The 18,287-nt window shown below is 47.6% G+C and overlaps 1 protein-coding gene across 2 annotated transcripts in view; it reads right to left on the bottom strand.

Annotated features, from left to right (window-relative positions):
• TRPM7 (transient receptor potential cation channel subfamily M member 7) overlaps positions 1 to 18,287 on the bottom strand; it is a 227,669-nt gene that overhangs the window by 66,215 nt on the left and 143,167 nt on the right. For both annotated transcript variants that reach the window (XM_075345830.1, XM_075345831.1), the window contains 4 exons: positions 5,414 to 5,728; positions 5,145 to 5,319; positions 3,010 to 3,136; positions 328 to 512 (listed from right to left, as the gene is read on the bottom strand). In XM_075345830.1, the coding sequence (XP_075201945.1) occupies positions 328 to 512; positions 3,010 to 3,136; positions 5,145 to 5,319; positions 5,414 to 5,728 (802 nt within the window). The remainder of the gene's footprint in view (positions 1 to 327; positions 513 to 3,009; positions 3,137 to 5,144; positions 5,320 to 5,413; positions 5,729 to 18,287) is intronic.

Raw genomic sequence — 18,287 nt, 5'->3', positions numbered from 1 at the left:
TTTGTCTTGCTAAACCCTCTGATAGCATACGTGGCTGAATATCTAATGTGTATGGGACCTTGCCAGCTCTCCAACAATTTCAGACAGCTGATCCATTTGCCCTTAGTGAGAAGGCACCACCAGGGTAGACCGGCAGTAGCTCCATTCGAGAACAAAGCAGCGCTCTACATACCAAGTGCCCCTGTGCCTGGAGGAGTTGATAGAGATAGCTGTCAAGTGAACAAAGGTTCTGTCAACAATTATCTGGGGTGTATGGGGCCCCTTAGATGTATCTGGCTACAGTAACTATTGAAGAAAAGTATGATTAAATTATATCCAAATACTTACTTGGTCCATGTGAATTCTTGTCTGTCTTTCTCCTTTTGCAAACAAAGCAAAAAAGGGAAGACAAATGGCTGAATATAATCAATGGAGGTGGCAAGAAAGGTTTCTCATGATATGCCATAATGAAATGATAGCGTTGGTACTTCCATACTATATTTGAAATCGCCTTCACTTGGATGTACACATTGCTATGGAAAGATTGAGGGGGAAAAAAAAAAAAACAAACAGAAAAGGAGAACATGTTAATACCTGGAAAAAGCAAAGAGTATACGTCATTAGAACATAATTACATGTTAAATGTATAAAAAATGGTGATATCTGGGATCAGGTTTCTGTAGTCCTCTAAAATCACCGGCAAGATTGTAATGAAAGGTATAGATTCTACACCTGGAGGCAGAATTAACAAGCCACCATAGATTAATAGGTAATGGTCACAACTCTGCCGCCCTCCTGCTCTGCAATAATCTGAGCATAGGTTAGAGTACTCAGAACATTCTCTTTCCCAAATCAAAAGGTTGTTTGCTTTCCACTTTTCAGTTTGTGGCTTATCAGAAATTTTGAACCAATTACACTAAAAAGAAAAACAACGCAATAGAGCCTAAAGGTACCGTCACACTTAACGACGCTCCAGCGATCCCACCAGCGATCTGACCTGGCAGGGATCGCTGGAGCGTCGCTACATGGTCGCTGGTGAGCTGTCAAACAGGCAGATCTCCACAGCGATCAGAGATCAGCCACCAGCCACCTGTGTAACAACGCTGTGCTTCGTAACCATGGTACATATCGGGTTACTAAGCAAAACGCTTTGCTGTTACCCGATGAGTACCTTGGCTACGTGTGCAGGGAGCCGGCTTCTAGAAGCTGCGGACGCTGGTAACCAAGATAAATATCGGATAACCAAGCAAAGCCTTTGCTTGGTTACCCAAAGTGTACCTTGGTTACCAGCGTCCGCAGAAGACTGCTCCCTGCACATTCAGATCGTTGTTCTCTCGCTGTCAAACACAGCGATGTGTGCTTCACAGCGGGAGAGCAACAACCAAAAAATGGTCCAGGACATTCAGCAACAACCGGCGACTTCACAGCAGGGGCCAGGTCATTGCTGGATGTCACACACAGCGACATCGCTAGCAAGATGGCTGTTGCGTCACAAAAACCGTGACTCAGCAGCGATGTCGCTTAGTGAGACGTGGCCTTTAAGGCCCAGTCACACACAATGACTTACCAGCGATCCCGACAACGATACACCCTGATAAGGATCGCTGGTAAGTCGCTGGGAGGTCACTGGTGAGATATCACACAGTCAGGCCTTACCAACGACACAGTAACGATACAGGTCACAGTAGCGACCTGTATAACGATCTTGGCGGTCATTGGGACCCTGTCACACACCGTCAAACACAGTGATATGTCCTGCCCAGCAGGACATCACCTTTGAAGAAAATGGTCCGGACCACTCTGCAACGACTAGCGATCTCGCAGCAGGGGCCTGATCGCTGGTGTTAAACATAACGAGATCGCTGGCGAGATCATTGCTATGTCACAGAAACTGTGACTCAGCAACGATCTCATCAGTGATCTTGTGTAACGGGGCCTTTACCCTGGTTAAACCAGGAGATATAAATGCAATAAGGCTCACACTGTCGGGTTGTGAGAAGCCACAACCACTGAACCACACTTGTAAAAATGGCTGCCACAGCCCCACATGTAGAAACAATCAACTTTTGAATTCCAAAACCAAATGATTATTTAGAGGTGTTTTCCACTATGACGTCAGACTTTTGACTCCTCACAGTGCGCTGTCAGGATAATCTGGTGTAAGGAGCGAGAGTGGGCAGTCATGTGACTACAAGCATGCGATATGCATACTCCTGGCCACATGCAAACTTGACTTGCGCAGCCGTGCTCAATGTAAGTGAACTGACAGACCGAGCACAGCTAGTCAAAATGTGGCCTGAAGTCCTTTGGTATGGTGATCAGGTGTTAGTCAGGAAGGCTGCCTTTTATTCTGTGACATGCCACATACTTGTAGTGACATTGCGACCCGCTCTTGTTTATGGCCTTGGAGAATCCTGACAGCACGCAACTCACGCGCCGTGAGAATTCAAAAGTTACAGAGTGAATGCAGACGTTAGTCACAAACTTGAACAAACAGTTTAAACAAGACAACCGGTAGCAGAACTCCCTAGTAGAGATGGGCGAACCCATGGAAGTTTGGTTCTGCGGGTTCAGCCGGACTTTAGATAAAGATCACTTTGGGACCCAGACTTGACCTGAACCCCAATGGAAGTCACGGATTGGTCAATTTGGGTCTCCAACATGCAGCCACCCATAAACCGATCACTTCCGTGAGCGAGGTTTTTACACTTCTTTTGTTTGGGTGCACACTACATCCAATCAGGCTGCTGTTACCCCCAGTGTGAGCCGTTCAAGCACTGCAAGCGGCTCACACAGGGCTGAGCACCAAGAGTACCCAAGCACAGCGATGCTCTCGTGAATGGTTTGCATATGTGAAATCTGTGAACTCTTTTTGTAAAGTCTGTGGTACCTACTGAAACTTGGATTCGTTTACTTGTACTCCCTAGGTAATACAATTTGTACAGGAAGGAAAGGTTTCACGTACATGGACACTATATGCATTCATATACTCACAATATGGAACATTTAAAACTATCACAAAGTACTTACTTAAAAAATGCTATGAGAAGATTCACCATAATGATATATTGCACAAAGAGGTAGACCGCTTGCAGAAACGGAGTCAGCCAAGTTCCTATAGCACACAATTCTTTCACTTCAGAGTTGTCGGCACAAACTATAACAAAGTATATATATGAAATAAAACTTCTCCAGTTTTCATCCTACTGATTTTATACAGTAAGGGGAGAAAACATTAAAGACGTCATTCCTTTGAAAATAGCAATTAAAATGGAGTTACGTAAAAAGGTATTGATGGCAGATACTGTAATTAACCCAATAACACCGCTTCTTATACAGTGCTGAGCATAACTGAGTACACCCCCTTTGAAATTTTTTTAATCAATATCTCACTTCGCACAGAACAATTTCCAAAATTTTGACAAGATATTTTACAGATATTTTATAGAACATATTTTAACCCATAACATGAAAGATTAATAATATAACTCATTACAAAGTCTTCAGTTTTATTCAAATTAGTTGATGCAAATATAAATACACCCCACATCAAAACTACTAGCTCTAATATAGTATTTAGTATGACCTCTGCGTTTACAGCACCAAATCTTCTAGGCATGAAATTAACACGTTGGTGACATTGCAACATCTATTTTTTTTTTCCATTCCTTAGGAACATTTTTTTCGGTTTGTTTTTTTTTTAGAGCCTGGATGCTGGATGGAGAGCGATGATGCTCAATTTGTCTCTTCAGCATTCCCCATAGGTGTTCAGTTGGGTTCAGCTCAGTAGACATACTTTGATACAATCACTTTCACCCTGTTCTTCAGAGATGCAGCAGTCACCTGTGTGTTTTGACATGTTGGAAAAGTGCATGATTATAAAGGGCACAGAGTGATGGTAGCATCTTCTCTTTCAATATGGAGCAGAACATCTGTGAATTCATGATACCATCAATGAAATGAAGTTCCCCAAGACCAGAAGTTCTTATTTAGCTTCATATAAAGAAACTATCTCCACCATGTTTCACTGTAGGCAATATGAAAATTCATTGTACTCCACCCCTTTGCAACGCCATACAGTTTTGAAGCCATCAATTTCAAAAATATTTATCTTGGTCTTATTCCATAGTCTTAGTAGTTTCCAGTCCTGGCAAATTGTAGGCTTTTTTTGTCCATGGCTTTTAGGAGAGTCCTCTAAAATATACACAATGTATTGTGTAATGGGAAGCCCTCACCTGTTCTAGCTTTTTCTTGTTTAGGAGTTATCTTCTGTGGTCAGCTTTGACATCTTTGTTAGAAGTCTGCAGTTCCATCTTTATTACATTTTTGCATAACTTTTGCTACAGTATTTTGAATGATAAATAAAGCTTTTCTGGCCTTTTCGTAGCCTTCTCCATTCTTGTGTAAAGAAATTAGTTTCTCTCAAGTCTTGTGACATTTCTCTTCAATGTAGTACCATTGCTGACATCACAAAATGAGAAGAGGTTATGGAGAATTTGCTCGCCTACGTGGATGGCGTCTGAGGCGTCATCCACGTCAATCAGCAAAGGAGGAGGGGGACAGGAGGCGCAGATTAGGAAGCCCATCGGACCGGACAATTTATAAAGAGGGCGGGAGATTTTATAAAGGTATTTTTGGGGTCTAAGGACTGGTAACATGCACCTTCATGGAATGCAGCACAGGCACTGCTTAAGGTACTAGTTTGACAGGTTTCCTTTAAATCTGAAAGGAAACTTAATGTTTTCTGACAAATCTGTTGGTGTGTACTCATTAATGCTGAGCATTCTACAGCTTCATCCAAAATGAAGACTGTCGCACAGATCTCTCCTGTGTTTATATGCTGCACTTAAGACTCCCCCCTTCCCACTATGAAGTAATCCGTATCACTATAAGCAAGTCATTCCTGAGAATCCAATGCCCACACCAAATAATTCAAATCCTGATCATTTAATCCCCACCTAGGGGCATCTAAGGACTTTATCAGAGCAATGAGGGTCAAAATGAGAGCCCAACAACACAAGTCAAGTTGCTGCTTTCACTGTGACCAGCCTGTGAAAAGTGGGAACTAGAATTTGATTAGTTGCTTACTTTCTATAAATCTCCATAACCAAACAGTAGTAATAAAAAAAATAAATACAAAAAATATATAAAATAGCCTCTATTACCATCTATTTCATAAGCATACACTTCACCAAACATCATCCAATATGGCTGGAAAACAATATTCCTTGCAAGGGTCCAACTTGGTCCTTCATATGGATAAAGAATTGCTTGTCTTGGAACACCATAACTCAAGAGCACAACAGCCATAATGACAACGATGTAGAACATATTTGCAACCTGTTGATAACAAAAAGGTGCACGGCTTTACTTCATGAGAACATTGAAGATCACATTGAAATGACATTACATTGTGCCATACTCGGGGACGTACCATTTTGCCAATCATCATTACATATGGTCCAGCTTGTTGATTAACGGCCAAAAAATCCAATAATCGGACATACCAGAAAATGATATTCAGGCAATATGTCAGTCTTCCAGCAATAAAGACCGCATTTTGAGCATCTTCTTCATCATCTTCAGGATCACTTTCTAATGGGGTTTCAGAGTTATAATTATAAGCTCCGAGTCTTAGTCCACATCCGATGAAGAACGTAATGATAGCAATGGTATCTGTTGTATTAAAATATTCCCCAAACCACACTTTTATCTTCTGATTGATTTTCCCAGCTTCGGACATAAAAATCTGTAATAGAAAAATAAAACAAAATTAATATTACTAACCAATACTAAAGATAATTATTTTAAAGTAAATTTATATTTATAGAAAAGCTTGGAACAACTAATATGGCTTTTGTTACAGTTATTATGCGGCTGTCACCTTAAAGACGACCGGTCATTTCAGGGGAAAATACAGACAGAAAAGGTGAAATTATGATCTCAAAAATCTTACAAGTGATCACAGGATTACTCTCAGTATTTAGGGTTTGTGAACACATCTTTTTTAGGCGGAAATACCTCAAATTTTCTCAATTGTTGGTAATTTTTTACTTTTTTTTTTTTTTTTAACACATTCCCTTTAAGTGTTGGTAGAGTAGTAGATAAGTAGTTTCTGCATCTCCCAAAACCCTTTTCTGCCCCTATGCCAGGTCGTTTCTGCATGAGAATCGATTCACAGTCCTGTACTCTGGTCCATCGGCCAGATGAATAATCTATGACTGCTCAATGAGAGGCTAGCTAGTCTCTTTCTCTCCCTTCCCAACATTTTTGGCTCTTCTCATTAACCCTTTAGTGATGGAGCTAATTTTCACCTTAATGACCAGACCAAATTTTGCAATTCTGACCAGTGTCACTTCATGAGGTTATAACTCTGGAACGCTTCAACGGATCCCGGTGATTCTGAGATTGTTTTTTCGTCACATATTGGACTTCATGTTAGTACCAAATTTAGGACAATATTTTTTGTGTTTATTTATGAAAAAAATTGAATATTGGCAAAAATTTTGAAAATTTAGCAATTTTCAACTTTTGAATTTTTATACCGTTAAACCAGAGATTTCTGTGACACAAAATAGTTAATAAATAACATTTCCCACATGTCTACTTTACATCAGCACAATTTTGGAAACAAATTTTTTTTTTGTTAGGAAGTTAGAGGGGTTCAAAGTTTATCTGCAATTTCTCATTTTTACATCAAAATTTACAAAACCAGTTTTTTAGGGACCACATCACATTTGAAGTGACTTCAATAGGCCTAGATGACACAAAATACCCAAAAGTGACACCATTCTAAAAACTGCACCCCCCAAAGTACTCAAAACCACATTCAAGAAGTTTATTAACCCTTCAGGTGCTTCACATGAACAAAAGCAATGTGGAATGAAAAAAAGCAAAAATTAAATTTTACCTAAAAATGCTGCTCTAACCCAAATTTATTCACTTTTAGAAGAAATAACACAACAAAATGGACCCCAAAACGTGTTCCCCACTTTCTTATGAGTGCGCCGATACCCCATGTCACAAACCACCGGGGGGGTCACTCAGAAATCCCCCGCGCTGGCTACCAGTACGTCACAATCGGGGGGTAACAAGTGGGGGGTCACCCCTCCTTTATACCTCCCGACCGACAGAGCACGTGATGCGCTCTCTAGCGCCCCTCTTATAGTCAGGCCAATTATGGAATTGCCCGACAATAAGCAAGGAGGCCGCTATACTACTTATGCCGATTATTGAAGGGTCCCCGGTGAGAGTAGGGTATATATTCCCCCGACCTCCGCGGGCGGAATATATAAAATCTCCCCGAATCTCACTGGCCTCCCCACAATAATCCTTGGCACAAACTCGCTGCCACCAACCGCTTCACGGTAACTATTAGCCGAACACACAGACGTGGGATTCAAGATCGAGATAACAGAACAGCCCAAGATTAATTATATAATTTAATCAGCCTAAAGCACACTAGAAACTACAATATATACAATAGGGAATCTACAGAATATACATATGTCAGAGTACAGTTACAGATAAAGCATGGTTTACAAACAGGTATGCAATTCAATCAGTTACCTTGTGCGTCTGGCCACAGGGGGGCGCTGTAGACCAGGTTTCCAGGAACTCCCACAGATGTTTCTCACACGTGACCCCCAGCGAAAGAACACTGGAAAATGGCCGAAGTAGGGTTATCAACCTGGACAAATCCAGGTCCCCTCCTACCTTCGTGACCTCAGAGGGAGCACTGCTCCACCCCTGGCTGGAGTTATGGACAAAATCCACAACATGGAATATGGCCATAACTTGGCCTGGGAGCGTCGTAGGCGGACGCCAATGCTCTCATTGTGACAGTTATGAATTTAGCTACAGAATGAGAGGTTTCATGACTTGTCTACTAGTTCCACATTGGCTGATATCACGCCTGGGGTATTTCCCAAGCTCCTGCTCCCATAAAAAAGGTGTGCCAGCATCGTCCGCATGCGAAAACACCATTTTTATGGTTGCCGTATTTATCGGAAATATGGCTTGCGAGATATGAACCATTTTTTACTGGAGTCGTTCTGTCTGGCTAGTTCCAGAGCCTTATAATGAGATACAACTCTTGTTACAGGGTGACGGCAGGGAGTCATCCTGTGTCCTTTGTTCCCACATCACCTAATTTCCATATCACAGGAGATGGCCATGGGATGGGTTGCTAAACAAGTTGTGTGAAGGAAAGGGGGGGTGACACCAGGAGAGGGCTTCCTGACATAACTTGAATATCATGATTTATCGTCATATCTCCGGATTTACCTCACACCCCACATGTGGTCAGAAACCTCTGTTTGGACAAATGGGAGGGCTCGGAACAGAAGGAGCAATATTTGAATTTTGGAAAGCAAATTTGGCTGAAATAGATTGCGGGAACCATGTTGCATTTACAGGTCCGCTAAGGTACCTAAACAGAAGAAATCCCTCACAAGTGACACCATTTTGGAAACTAGACCCCTCAAGGCTTCTATCTAGGGGTATAGTGAGCATTTTAGATCCACAGGTACTTCACAGATTTTGTTAACGTTACGTTGTCATATTGAAAATTTTAATAATTTTCTCAAAAATGTTGCTTTAGCATCAATTTTCTCACTTTTTCAAGAGGTAATTCCAAAAATTTGACCTCAAGGTTTGTTAACCACTTTTTTATGAGCGCGGTGATACCTCACATGTGGTCTGAAACCTTTGTTTGGACAAATGGGAGGGCTTGGAACGAAAGGAGCAATATTTGAATTTTAGAAAGGAAATTTGCCTGAAAAAGATTGCGGGCACCATGTCGCATTTGGAGGTCCCCTAAGGTACCTAAACAGCAGAAACCCCGCACAAGTGACCCCATTTTGGAAACTAGGCCCCTCAAGGAATTTATCTAGATGTTTGGTGAGTACCCTGAACCCTCAGGTGCTTCACAGAATTTTATAACGTTGAGCCATGAAAAAAAAAAATAAAAATTTTACCACAAAATTGTTATTTCAACCAGGTAGCTTTTTTTTTTTACAAGAGTAAAAGGAAAAAATTCAGCATAACATTTATTGTGCAATTTCTCCTGAGTTTGGCGATACCTTATATGTGGTGGAAATCAACTGTTTGGGCGCATGGCAGGGCTCGGAAGGGAAGGAGCGCCATTTGACTGCAAAATTGGCTGGAATCAATAGCGGACGCCAGGTTGCATTTGGAGAGCCCCTGAGGTGCCTAAACAGTGGCGGTCCCCCACAAGTGACTCCATTCTGCAAACAAGACACCTCAAGGCTTTTATCTAGGTGTATAGTGAGCAGTTTGAATCCACGAGTACTTCAAAGAATTTGATAAGCTTAGGTTGCCATATTGAAAATTTTCATTTTTTTCACAAAAATGTTGCTTTAGCATCAAATTTCTCACTTTTTCAAGAGACAACAACAAACCGTGGACCCCACAGGTTGTTATCCAATGTCTTATGAGCACAGGGATACCCCACATGTGGCCAAAAACCTCTGTTTGGATAAATGGGAGGGCTTGGAATGGAAGGAGCACCATTTGAATTCTGGAAAAGTTGAAATAAATTGCGCGCACCATGTCACATTAGCAGGGCCCCTTGGGTACCTATACAGCAGAAACCCCCCACAAGTGACTCCATTTTGGAAACTGGATTTTATTCAGGAGTATAGTAAGCATTTTGAATCCACAGGTACTTCACAAAAATGTTGCTGTAGCAACAAATGTCTCACTTTTAGGCTATGTGGCCATGATCCAGCGACACGGCGTCTAGTACACAGTGTCAGCCTTCCTGCAGAGATGTGAGTGTTGTCCACGGGAGAACGCAGCTGCCCATGCCCACGATTTGGGTTCAGGCCGCTGTGGAGCTCTATGCTACCTGCAGAGAACACTCATCTCCGCAGCATAAATTGACATGCTGAGGCTCGGGAAGCTGCACCACAGGTTGGTTTATGCTGCGGAGAAAAGAAGCACATTGGGCATGGGATTTCTAAAAATCTTTCCACTGTGCTTCTACTGCACAACGCAGCATTATGGACGCAGGGAAAACACTCTGCGCCCAAAACGCTGCAAACCCTGATCGTGGGCACATAGCCTAAAATGCTACAATGGATGAATGAATAGATGTCAAACATATATAACGTCCCACCCCCTGCATATTCTAAGCTGGCGCCCTTTAGTGCCTTTCATGTGGCACTAAAGGGTGCCTAGCCTTGTATTTAGCCCCCCAAAAAATTAATAATTAAAATAAACGACGTGGGGTCCCCCCTATTTTTGATAGCCAGCTAGGGTAAAGCAGACAGCTGTAGCCTGCAAACCACAGCTGACAGCTTCACCTTGTCTGGTGATCAATTTGGAGGGCTCCCCAGGCGTTTTTTTAAAAAAAAAAAAAAAACGTGGGGTCCCCCCCAAATTAGATCACCAGCCAAGGTGAAGCGGACAGCTGGGGTCTGGTATTCTCAGGGTGGGAAGAGCCATGGTTATTGGACTCTTCCCAGCCTAAAAATAGCAGGCCGCAGCCGCCCCAGAAGTGGCGCATCCATTAGATGCGCCAATCCTGGCGCTTCGCCCCAGCTCATCCCGCGCCCTGGTGCGGTGGCAGACGGGGTAATATATGGGGTTGATACCAGCTGTAATGTCACCTGGCATCAAGCCCTGGGGTTAGTGATGTCACGGCATCTGAACAGATACCCGACATCACTAACCCAGTCAGTAATAGAAAAAAAAAAAGACAAAAAAAAAAATGTATTTGAAAAAAAAAACTCCCCGAAACATTCCTCTTTTACCAATTTATTGAAAATAAAGAAATTCCGGTCGCTGTAATCCATTTTGGAGGTCCCACGCAGACTCTGGATCTTCTAGAATATGGGGGGCACGTTCAGGGAACGTATCCCCCATTTTCTGGAAGAGAAAGCTCTCCATGAGCAGTGTGGGTGCAGTAATCTGAGAATACTGCACTCACACTGCCCCGGTCCAACCTAGGGCAGAGTGACCTGCAGTAACCTCATTCCAGAATATGAGGGGCACGCTCACAGAACGTACCCCCCAATTTCTGGAACAGCAGTCTCTCCATGTGAGGAGTGTGACTGCAGATTACCGCACTCACCCTCCCCCGGTCCACAGTGGAGCCTGTGCATCAGCGACGTCAGGGTCCCTGCTTGCAGGGATCCAGCTGACAGCCGCTGTCTGCGCATGCGCCGCCAGCATTGAAGAAGGAGGCGGCGTGATCGCGGGACGGAGCGGCAGACAGGTAACGTAAGACCGGGGACTGGTGGGGGGGGGGTGACGGGGGGGTGACCTAGTGGGACCTGGGGACACCTTTCTGTCGCATGTGACGTGTCACATGCGGCAGAAAGCGCAGAATGAATGCGGCCGCGCGCTGTGCGCCGCCATCTTCCACGCTCCGGAGGGGGGAGGGGGGTGGTGGCTCTGGAGAACCGGAGGGGGCTCCGGTGACCAGAGGGCTCCGGTGGACCGGAGGAGGGGTCAGGGGGAGGACATTTCCCTCCGATCTGAAATGTTTGATCATTTCAGATCGGAGGGAAATGACTGCAGAGCCGGCGCCGGCGGCAGTTTTCTGTGCGCTTCGGCGCCATTTTGGATGTCCGGTGGGGGTGGGGGTGGGGGGACTCTCCGGTACCGGGGGCTTTGGGGGCACTAGGGGGTTAGATTTCTTTCTCATCTGACATGTTTGATCATGTCAGATGAAAAAGAAATCAGTTTTACCGGCCATTTCTTTTTTTTTCATGTGTTCGTCGGCATACAGTGTATACCGCCGATCACATGATCGGGGTCCAAAAAAAACACCCCGATTCATAATCTGGGGGGTCTCAGCTACCCCCGGTAGCTGAAACCCCCGAGATTTTCGGTCGCTGGGGGGCGCTACAGGGTTTTTTCGGGCCGCCGCTTTAAAGCGGCGGAACAGAATAAGTACCCTGTTTTGCCGCCGCTTTAAGTCGTACGGCCGTCGTTATGAGGTTAATTGGGCTCGCATGATGTTGTGTGTGCGTAATGTTGAAATGGTGATCGTTGCGCCAGCGAAATACGTAATTACTTACCGGTAATGTGTTTTTTCTGAACCCATGACAGCACCACGAGAGAGGGGATCCGCCCTTCAAGGACAGGAAACCTCCAGGATAAAAAGGGGCGGGACCACTCCCCGCATCAGTTTGTTTACAGAGCATGAAAGGACCTCCGGAGGAAACAACATTATAACATAACCAGCACCAACATGAACCACGTGCAGCTAAAAAACAGCCAATCATCCACATGCAGGGAGGGAATGTAAGGGTGCTGTCATGGGTTCAGAAAAAACACATTACCGGTAAGTAATTACGTCTTTTTCCAGCACCCATGACAGCACCACGAGAGAATTACATAGATAGAGGAATAAGCCAAGGGGGGGGGGGGGGGAAATCACAGAACCGAGCTCCCCAGGTGAAGCCAGTAAGGATAAGGCCTTAGAACTGGAGACCTGAGTGAGGAGGACCAGTAGGATCCCCGGCCTGGAGAACGACAAGTTACCAGGGAATAGAATCATGGTAAATCTGGCAAAAGAAGGGAATTTTGTTTACTTACCGTAAATTCCTTTTCTTCTAGCTCCTATTGGGAGACCCAGACAATTGGGTGTATAGCTTCTGCCTCCGGAGGCCACACAAAGTATTACACTTTAAAAAGTGTAACCCCTCCCCTCTGCCTATACACCCTCCCGTGGATCACGGGCTCCTCAGTTTTGGTGCAAAAGCAGGAAGGAGAAAACTTATAAATTGGTCTAGGGTAAATGCAATCTGAAGGATGTTCGGAGAACTGAAAAGCATGAACCAAAAAAAAATTCAACATGAACAACATCTGTACACAAAAGAACAACCAGCCCGAAGGGAACAGGGGCGGGTGCTGGGTCTCCCAATAGGAGCTAGAAGAAAAGGAATTTACGGTAAGTAAACAAAATTCCCTTCTTCTTTGTCGCTCCATTGGGAGACCCAGACAATTGGGATGTCCAAAAGCAGTCCCTGGGTGGGTAAAAGAATACCTCAATAAAAAGAGCCGAAACGGCCCCCCTCTTACAGGTGGGCAACAGCCGCCTGAAGGACTCGCCTACCTAGACTGGCGTCTGCCGAAGCATAGGTATGCACTTGATAGTGCTTCGTGAAAGTGTGCAGACTAGACCACGTAGCTGCCTGACACACCTGCTGAGCCGTAGCCCGGTGCCGCAATGCCCAGGACGCACCCACGGCTCTGGTAGAATGGGCTTTCAGCCCTGAAGGAAGCGGAAGCCCAGAAGAATAGTAGGCTTCGAGAATCTGTTCCTTGATCCACCGAGCCAAGGTTGACTTGGAAGCCTGCGAACCCTTACGCTGGCCAGCGACAAGGACAAAGAGCGCATCTGAACGACGCAGGGGCGCCGTGCGAGACACGTAGAGTCGGAGTGCTCTCACCAGATCCAAAGAGTGCAAATCCTTTTCACATTGGTGAATTGGATTAGGGCAAAATGAAGGCAAGGAGATATCCTGATTGAGATGAAAAGGAGATACCACCTTAGGGAGAAAATCCGGGACCGGACGCAGAACCACCTTATCCTGGTGAAACACCAGGAAGGGGGCTTTGCATGACAGCGCTGCCAGCTCAGACACTCTCCGGAGTGATGTAACTGCCACTAGAAAGGCCACCTTCTGCGAAAGACGTGATAAAGAGACATCCCGCAGCGGCTCGAAAGGTGGTTTCTGAAGAGCCGTTAGTACCCTGTTAAGATCCCAGGGTTCCAGCGGACGCTTGTAAGGTGGGACTATGTGGCAAACTCCCTGCAGGAACGTGCGGACCTGCGGAAGCCTGGCTAGGCGCTTCTGAAAAAATACGGAGAGCGCCGATACTTGTCCCTTGAGAGAGCCGAGTGACAAACCCTTGTCCATTCCGGATTGAAGGAATGAAAGAAAAATGGGTAAGGCAAACGGCCATGGAAGAAAACCGTTATCAGAGCATCAGGATAAAAAGATTTGCCAAGACCTGTAATAGATCTTGGCGGACGTTGGCTTCCTGGCCTGTCTCATGGTGGCAATGACATCCTGAGATAACCCTGAAGACGCTAGGAGCCAGGACTCAATGGCCACACAGTCAGGTTGAGGGCCACGGAATTCAGATGGAAAAACGGGCTTTGAGACAGCAAGTCTGGGCGGTCTGGAAGCGCCCACGGTTGACCCACCGTGAGATGCCACAGATCCGGGTACCACGACCGCCTCGGCCAGTCTGGAGCGACGAGAATGGCGCGACGGCAGTCGGACCTGATCTTGCGTAACACTCTTAGCAGCATCGCCAGAGGAGGAAACACATAAGGCAGTCGAAACTGCGACCAATCCTGAACTAACGCGTCCGCCGCCAGAGCTCTGTGATCCTGAGACCGTGCCATGAATGCCAGGACTTTGTTGTTGTGCCGTGACGCCATGAGATAGACGTCCGGCGTTCCCCAGCGGCGACAGATCTCTCGAAACACTTCTGGGTGCAGAGACCATTCCCCCGCATCCATGCCCTGACGACTGAGAAAATCTGCTTCCCAGTTTTCTACGCCCGGGATGTGAACTGCGGAGATGGTGGAGGCTGTGGCTTCCACCCACTGCAGATTCCGCCGGACTTCCTGGAAGGCTTGACGACTGCGAGTGCCGCCTTGGTGGTTGATGTATGCGATGGCAGTGGCGTTGTCCGATTGGATACGGATCTGCCTGCCCTCCAGCCACTGATGGAAAGCCAATAGGGCTAGATACACTGCCCTTATCTCCAGAACATTGATCTGAAGGGAAGACTCTATCGGAGTCCAGGTTCCCTGAGCCCTGTGGTGGAGAAAAACCGCTCCCCACCCTGACAGGCTCGCGTCCGTGGTGACCACAGCCCAGGTTGGGGGTAGGAAGGATTTTCCCTGCGATAGAGAATTGGGAAGGAGCCACCACTGAAGTGACGTCTTGGTTGCAAGGGAAAGAGAGACGTTCCTGTCGAGGGAAGCCGACCTCCTGTCCCATTTGCGGAGTGGCCGCAGATGGAATTGCGCGAACGCCACTGCCTCCATTGCTGCCACCATCTTCCCCAGGAAGTGCATGAGGCGCCTTAAGGGGTGTGACTGACCCCGAAGAAGTGATTGCACCCCTGCCTGCAGAGAAAGCTGTTTGTCCCGCGGTAGCTTGATTACCGCTGACTGTGTATGAAACTCCATCCCGAGGTAAGTCAGTGATTGGGTCGGTGTCAACTTGGATTTCGGGAAGTTGATGATCCACCCGAACTGCTGGAGAGTCGCCAGAGCGACGGTAAGGCTGTGTTGACACACCACCCGAGAAGGGGCCCTGACTAGGATCGTCTAAGTAGGGAATCACCGAGTGGCCCTGAAAGTGTAGGACCGCCACAACGGATGCCATGACTTTGGTGAAAACCCGTGGGGCTGTCGCCAAGCCGAAAGGCAATGCCACAAACTGAAGGTGTTCGTCCCCGATGGCGAAACGCAAGAAGCGTTGATGTTCGGGTGCGATCGGCACATGGAGATAAGCATCCTTGATGTCGATCGATGCTAGGAAGTCTCCTTGTGACATCGAGGCGATGACCGAGCGGAGAGATTCCATCCGAAACCGTCTGGTTCTCACATGTCTGTTGAGTAGCTTGAGGTCGAGAACGGGACGGAATGATCCGTCCTTTTTTGGCACCACGAACAAGTTGGAATAAAAGCCGCGACCACGTTCCTGAAGGGGAACGGGGATCACAACTCCTTCTGTCTTCAGAGCGTCCACTGCCTGAAAAAGTGCGTCGGCCTGAGCGGGGGGCGGAGAGGTTCTGAAGAAACGAACCGCAGGACGAGAGCTGAACTCTATCCTGTAACCGTGAGACAGAATGTCTCTCACCCATCGGTCTTGAACATGTGGCCACCAGGCGTCGCAAAAGTGGGAGAGCCTGCCACCGACCGAGGATGCGGTTCGGGGATGCCGAGAGTCATGAAGAGGCCACCTTGGAGGCATTGCCTCCGGCGGGTTTTTGGGGGCGTGGCTTAGCCCGCCACGCATAGGAGTTCCTCTGGCCTTTCTCCGGCCTGCTGGACGAAGAGGATTGAGGCTTGGCGGAGGGACGAAAGGACCGAAACCTCGATTGTATTTTCCGTTGCTGAGGTCTCTTCGGTTTGGACTGGGGTAAGGAGGAGTCCTTTCCCTTGGATTCCTTAATAATCTCATCCAATCGTTCGCCAAACAAGCGGTCGCCAGAAAACGGCAAACCGGTTAAGAACCTCTTGGAAGCAGAGTCTGCCTTCCATTCGCGCAGCCACATGGCCCTGCGGACTGCCACAGAGTTAGCGGATGCCACCGCTGTACGGCTAGCAGAGTCTAGAACTGCGTTCATGGCGTAGGAAGAAAAAGCTGACGCCTGAGAAGTCAAACACGCAACCTGCGGAGCAGAATTACGTGTGACCGCATTAATCTCAGCCAGACAAGCTGAGATAGCTTGGAGTGCCCACACGGCTGCAAAAGCCGGGGCAAAAGACGCGCCCGTGGCTTCATAGATGGATTTCACCAGGAGCTCTATCTGCCTGTCCGTGGCATCCTTTAGCGATGAGCCATCTGCAACCGATACCACAGATCTAGCCGCCAATCTAGAGACTGGGGGATCCACCTTGGGACATTGAGCCCAACCCTTAACTACGTCAGAGGGGGAAGGGGTAACGTGTGTCAGTAAGGCGCTTAGTAAAGCGCTTGTCCGGAACCGCTCTGGGCTTCTGGACAGCATCTCTGAAGTTAGAGTGCTTCTCCTGCTGAGAAGTCGACTCCTCTACCGGTGGCGGCGGGGGAGAGATATCTAACACCTGGTTGATGGACGAGATAAGGTCATTTACTATGGCGTCCCCTTCAGGTGTATCAAGATTGAGAGCAACGTCAGGGTCAGAGCCCTGAGCTGCGACGTCCGCCTCGTCCTCCAGAGAGTCCTCAAGCTGGGAACCCGAGCAGCGTGAAGAAGTCGGGGAAGATTCCCAGCGGGCCCGCTTAGCCGGTCTGGGACTGTGGTCCGGGAAGGAGTCCTCCACGTGAGACCTAGGGCCCCCCCTGGGAACGCGCTGCGGCGCGGACAGAGAGGGGCCTGGAGGCGACGATCCAACAGGGCCCGGGGCCTGTGTAAGGACCGGTCTGGACTGCAAAACTTCAAGCAGCTTGGCAGACCATTTGTCCATAGACTGAGCCATGGATTGTGAGAGTGACTCAGAGTTTTTCAGCAAAAACGGCAAACTCTGTCCCTGCCGCCTGGACAGGGAGAGCAGGGGGGTCTACCTGAGCCGAGGGGCCCACTAGTGACCGAGGCTCCGGCTGAGCAAGCAAAACAGGGGTTGAGCATTGCTCACAGTGAGGGTAGGTGGAACCCGCAGGTAACTTAGCCGCACAAGAGGTACAGGTCGCAAAATAACCCTGTGCCTTGGCACCCTTGCTCCTTGTGGACGACATGCTGTTGTCTCCTAGGAGAGTGATCACTGAGGGTATATGGGAAAGGGTATACAGCCCGACCGAACAGAAATATATAAATATATAGTATCTATTCCGGCACCCTAAGGGGACCAGCACCGGGTGACCGGTGTGGCTTACCGACCGCTAAAAAGCGGAGCGTGTGTCCTCCAGATTCCCTGCCTTAGGTCTCCCAGCGTTGCAGAGCTCTTTCCTGGAAATCCTCCACCGGCAGAATGCCAAAAAATGGCTGCCGGAGCTCTCTGGGGAGGAGTGGGGCCATGGGCGGCGCTAGAAAAGTGCGGGAATCTGGGGTCCCCACAGTGATCAGTGAGGGGGGAGGAAACATGCAGGATGCTCCAGCCCTCACATCCGACGTCAGGTCGGCAGTCCTGCCCTTACCCCTGATAGACAGGCCCGGGGGCGGGAGTTTTGCTACTAGGCCGCAATTGAAGCCGGGGACTAAATTTAAGACCGCGGCCGACAAGCAGGCGCGGTCGGCGCGGAAGTCCGCCGGCCGTCACAAATAAGCAGCTGCTGCAGCGTCCGGGATGAAGGCGCTCCATGCACATCCCCCATGGGGACACAGAGTACCTTAGTGATGCAGGGCCCGGTCCCTGAGGATAAATAGACTCCTGTCCGACAGATTCCCACAGGGGCTGCGGAGGGAGCACGGTCCCAGTGAATGGATGACCGCTCAGGATCCCACTTCTCCCAGAGCCGCTAAGGGATGGTGAAGGAGACGGCATGAGGCTCCGGCCTTTGTACCCGCAATGGGTACCTCAACCTTAACAGCACCGCCGACGTAGTGGGGTGAGAAGGGAACATGCCGGGGGCCCCGTGGGGGCCCACTTTTCTTCCAACCGA

This window comes from Anomaloglossus baeobatrachus, chromosome 4 (genome assembly GCF_048569485.1).
Source record: "Anomaloglossus baeobatrachus isolate aAnoBae1 chromosome 4, aAnoBae1.hap1, whole genome shotgun sequence".
In the NCBI taxonomy this organism is placed as follows: domain Eukaryota; kingdom Metazoa; phylum Chordata; class Amphibia; order Anura; family Aromobatidae; genus Anomaloglossus; species Anomaloglossus baeobatrachus.
The sequence above is the reverse complement of the archived record's forward strand: the minus strand, read 5'-3'. Positions and strand labels throughout refer to the sequence as shown.